Source organism: Perca flavescens, chromosome 18 (genome assembly GCF_004354835.1).
Source record: "Perca flavescens isolate YP-PL-M2 chromosome 18, PFLA_1.0, whole genome shotgun sequence".
NCBI classification, from domain to species: Eukaryota; Metazoa; Chordata; class Actinopteri; order Perciformes; family Percidae; genus Perca; species Perca flavescens.
Genome location: NC_041348.1, coordinates 32,150,675 through 32,155,674, shown reverse-complemented (window position 1 = coordinate 32,155,674; position 5,000 = coordinate 32,150,675). Strand labels below are relative to the sequence as shown.

The 5,000-nt window shown below is 43.4% G+C and overlaps 2 protein-coding genes across 2 annotated transcripts in view; one reads left to right on the top strand and one right to left on the bottom strand.

Moving 5' to 3' along the window:
- Positions 1-2,981, bottom strand: part of LOC114572797 (E3 ubiquitin-protein ligase TRIM39-like) — a 4,092-nt gene extending 1,111 nt beyond the window's left edge. The window contains exons 1-2 of the mRNA XM_028604563.1: positions 2,947-2,981; positions 1-563 (exon numbers count right to left, since the gene is read on the bottom strand). The exon at positions 1-563 is cut by the window's left edge and continues 1,111 nt beyond it. Coding sequence (XP_028460364.1) covers positions 1-556 — 556 coding nt within the window. The 5' untranslated portion in view covers positions 557-563; positions 2,947-2,981. The remainder of the gene's footprint in view (positions 564-2,946) is intronic.
- Positions 1-5,000, top strand: part of LOC114572795 (AT-rich interactive domain-containing protein 1B-like) — a 59,255-nt gene that overhangs the window by 8,182 nt on the left and 46,073 nt on the right. Inside the window, 1 exon segment of the mRNA XM_028604562.1 lies at positions 3,536-3,679. Coding sequence (XP_028460363.1) covers positions 3,536-3,679 — 144 coding nt within the window.

The window sequence follows — 5,000 nt, the reverse complement described above, 5'->3', positions numbered from 1 at the left end:
CTTCCTCTTCTAGAAACTGGTGAAGCTTCTTAAACTGATCCTTAATCCGCGTCTCTGTGCGTCGAGCCTGGACCTTCAGGTGTTTTGCTCTTTGATTACACTTCACTTTAACTTCTTCAAAAACCTCTAACTTCTCCTTTAAGGGCTCCAGAGTTTCCTGGAGTTTCTTCCTGTGTTGTCGTGCAGCTTCGTTGACGGGTTTGAATCTGTGGTTGGAGTGTGTTTCTGAATGCAGACAGATGAGACACACCGGCTGCTGATGGTCCAGACAGAAGAGTTTGAGTTTCTCAGAGTGCAGACTGCAGAGAGACTCTGAAACCCTCTGATCTCTCTCCAGTAAAAAGGCCTCACACAGGTTCTTCAACACCAGGTTACAAGCTGGTTCTGACTTTGGAGATCTTCTCTTACAAACTGGACACTCCTTGACTGGTTTCTCTGTCCACCAGCTCTGCAGACAGTCTTTACAGAAGCTGTGGCTGCACGACAGAACGACAGGATCTTTAAAGACTTCATGGCAGACAGGACAGCAGAGATCTTCCTCTAATCTGGAAGCCATTTAGTCTCTGAGTGAGGGGAAAGAAGATAATATAAGGAAAACTTTGTCTGTTAGAGCAGTGGTTCTCAAACTTTTTTTTAATAATAAACCCCAATTGAAAAACCGTAAGTACCCCCAGACCAACAATTTTAAAAGATCAACTCAAAGACCCTGCAGTACTCCAAAGTACCTCTAGGGTTCTCGTTTGAAAGTGTAGTGAACAACACGTAATAATGAATTAACATGTTCTTTTGCTAATGTTGGATATCTACACAGCTAAAAGACATATTAAGCATCACAGAGATTACTTTTGTTCACCAACATTAGCTGACGTTAGCATCTCTGTGTTGCCAGATCTCGCCAGAGTTTGGACCTGAGACAGAAACACGTCTCAAACAAAGTTACTTTTCTCCCGATGTGTCCGTCTGAAAGATAACATGTTGGTGTCCGAATGTCCTGGAGATATGTGGCTTGTTGAATAGAGGTGGTACGGTTCATGAAAAAAAACATCTGAACCATTCGGTTGGCTTGTCTCGGTTCCGAGCGTGTGTCCGTCAGTACACTGTTAATGTGCACTAACTACGTACTGCCGTAGTGGCCACTTTGGACACCTACAGTACAGGCCAAAAGTTTGGACACACCTTCTCATTCAATGTGTTTCCTTTTTATTTTCATGACTATTTACATTGTAGATTCTCACTGAAGGCATCAAAACTATGAATGAACACATATGGAATTATGTACTTAACAAAAAAGTGTGAAATAACTGAAAACATGTCTTATATTTTAGATTCTTCAAAGTAGCCACCCTTTGCTTTTTTTGATAACTCTGCAAACCCTTGGTGTTCTCTCAATGAGCTTCATGAGGTAGTCACCTGAAATGGTTTTACCTTCACAGGTGTGCTTTGTCAGGGTTCATTAGTGGAATTATTTCCCTTATTAATAAAAAAAGCAAAGGGTGGCTACTATGAAGAATCTAAAATATAAGACATGTTTTCAGTTATTTCACACTTTTTTGTTAAGTACATAATTCCATATGTGTTCATTCATAGTTTTGATGCCTTCAGTGAGAATCTACAATGTAAATAGTCATGAAAATAAAAAGGAAACGCATTGAATGAGAAGGTGTGTCCAAACTTTTGGCCTGTACTGTATGTTAAAACACTTACCGGAAATGACGAGCGGGATGAGCATGACGAACACAACCCATGGCAACTTATTGGACGAACACGTCCAATAAGCTCCTGAATTTCAAAACGGACTGTCATGGCGTCTCGTTCTGAATCCGATCTCATATTGTACTAAAATAGTTCACCGAAACGTGTTTCTGAAAACATTTGAAGAGAGAAATAGGCCGTGCAGCTGCTGAATCTGTCTTCATTTCAGATCAACAAAGGTCAGTTTAAGAGATTTTCGTCAGATTTTCCGCTCCTCATGTGGCGTGCTGCTGCTGCAGGTCAGTTCACGTGAAGAAATGTCAAGTGGGAGAGATAAGGAAAGCTGCCTGGAGTTGGAGGATGCACCAGCGCCGTTTATAGTATATATTTACATTTGGGTTTTCATGTTACCTATGATGACAGAGGAAATAAAACCATAAATAGAACTGCTGCTGCGTGCAAGCATTGTGCAACATGCATTAAAAATGCTAATTTTAGCTATATATAATATGCTGAAGTATATTTCTGGAGTGTTAAAGATTAAAAGAAAAAATAACAAGAACCGGAAACCGTGTTACGAACCGAACCGTGGGGTTCTGTGAACCGTACCACCCCTATTGTTAAATAATGGCTCCAATATTTACTTTGGTGACTACGGGGCGAAAGAATCGCTCGTAATCTGTGTTCACGTTCGCTTCTCCCGCTGGAATCAACACATTCAGGACCTGCTGCTAGTCTCCTAAAGAGGTGTGGACAAAACCACGGGACACGGATGTGGGCCTGCCTCTAGCTCACCCAGTATGAGCGTGTAAGGGTAAAGTAAGGTGAAAGGGAAAAGCCCACGTGACACAGATATTGGAAACTACTCTGAGTTGGGGTGTCTCGGTTCTAAACCGTCTCTGGTTTGAGTCCCAGAAATACAGTATGTCACAAAAGTGAGTACACCCCTCACATTTGAGTAAATATTTAATTATATCGTTTAATGGGACAACACTGAAGAAATTACACTTTCCTACAATGTAAAGTATTAGGTGTCCAGCTTGTATAACGGTGTAAATGTGCTGTCCCCTCAAAATAACTCAACACACAGACAATGTCTAAACCACTGGCAACAAAAGTAAGTCCACCCCTATGTTAAATTCCTATAGAGGCAGGCAGATGTTTATATTGAAAGACCAGTTATTTCATGGATCCAGGATACTATGCATCCTGAACACAGACAGCTCAGCCACTCCCTGTTCCCTGAAAACTTACTTTCACTTTGAGTCTTTGTTCCTGTAAAATCTCTCGTTCAGTTTGTGGATTCAGCAGCTGGTTGAAGTGGTAGTACTCCCGGTACTCCCTCCGTGTGTGTGTGTGTGTGTGTGTGTGTGTGTGTGTGTGTGTGTGTGTGTGTGTGTGTGTGTGTGTGTGTGTGTGTGTGTGTGTGTGTGTGTGTGTGTGTGTGTGTGTGTGTGTGTGTGTGTGTGTGTGTGTGTGTGTGTGTCTCAGTGAGTTTGTCTCTGCTGAGTCATGACGGGTGGTGCTTCAACGTTAGTTTGTCAGGCTGAGTTTCATTCAAACAGATTAATGATTGGTAGTGATTGACCAATATGGATTTTTTTTTTTTTTATTGCCAATACTGATTTTATATAAATTAATTTTTTTCATCAGCCTTAGCCAATGACCGATATGGTGATTTCAGGGCTGTTTTATTTAACACTAAAAGGATCTTACTCTTTAACTAAAAGGTCTATCTCTGTAGGGATCCTTTCCATAATGTTTCATAAGCAAAGTATTACATTTTGTGTAATTATACTGCACATGTTCCTGATGGTGTGTGTGTGTCCTCGTGTCTCCTCAGATGGGTTCTCAGTACAGCCAGCAGCAGCAGAGCATGGGTGGTTACGGTCAGCCAGGTCAGCCTCCGTACTTCAGCCCTCCACAGCAGCAGCCTGCCGCCCCGAGCCAGCCACCGTACATGCAGCCACGCCCGCTGCCACAACAGGTACGACTGAAACTACAAATCTGTCCAAAATGTTTCACAATAAAAGCCTAGCAATGTGAAATAAGGTTGTGAGAAAGTTTTGACTTTGCATGAATCGGCAAATCAACCCGAAGACAAAATAACAGGAAGGTTTTCTTATTAAAATACTGTCAAATGTGAAATCGGAGGCAAACTAAAGCCACTATTAGAGAGAGATCTGTATTTAACAGTTCACGCTGGATGATTGTAACCCAATCAGACTGCAGCTCAGAGACTCTCTGATCTTTTGGCTGTCTTCGTCCTTTCTCACCAGGTTTTTCTAGACCAGACTGAAATAAAAGCAGGTGTTTGCGGAGAGAAAAACTCAGTCGAAGCCTAAAGACATTTAAATAGGGATGCACCGAATCCATTTTTGGGGTTCGGCCGAATACCGAACCCACTGTTTGAGATTGTGCTGACTCCTCCTCCCATCCTCAGTCCATGAACCCAGTAAACACACGAATGAAGTAAACAGTGACTTTCCTTCCTTTGCCGTACCTGAAGTTGCTGCATTCTGGCTGCTGTCTGGAGATTCCTTCATGCACACCTCGTATTCTTTCAGATGTTTCAGACCAGATGTTGTAGCAGCGGCCATGTTGTGTATAGTTTAGGGTCCTCGCCACCACCAGACCAATCAGCATTGAACAGATTGAACATGTAGCTGGACTTGAATGGCCTTCTTTTGACTGAAAGTTCTGCCAAAATACAACCTTTTCTGCTCACCAGATCCATGTCCACTTTCTCACAGCCTACTGCTCCCGAGATCCATGTCCACTTTCTCACAGCCTACTGTTCACCAGATCCATGTCCACTTCCTCACAGCCTACTGCTCACCAGATCCATGTCCACTTCCTCACAGCCTACTGCTCACCAGATCCATGTCCACTTTCTCACAGCCTACTGCTCACCAGATCCATGTCCACTTCCTCACAGCCTACTGCTCACCAGATCCATGTCCACTTCCTCACAGCCTACTGCTCACCAGATCCATGTCCACTTTCTCACAGCCTACTGCTCACCAGATCCATGTCCACTTCCTCACAGCCTACTGCTCACCAGATCCATGTCCACTTCCTCATAGCCTACTGCTCACCAGATCCATGTCCACTTCCTCACAGCCTACTGCTCACCAGATCCATGTCCACTTCCTCACAGCCTACTGCTCACCAGATCCATGTCCACTTTCTCACAGCCTACCTCACCAGATCCATGTCCACTTTCTCACAGCCTACTGCTCACCAGATCCATGTCCACTTTCTCACAGCCTACTGCTCACCAGATCCATGTCCACTTCCTCACAGCC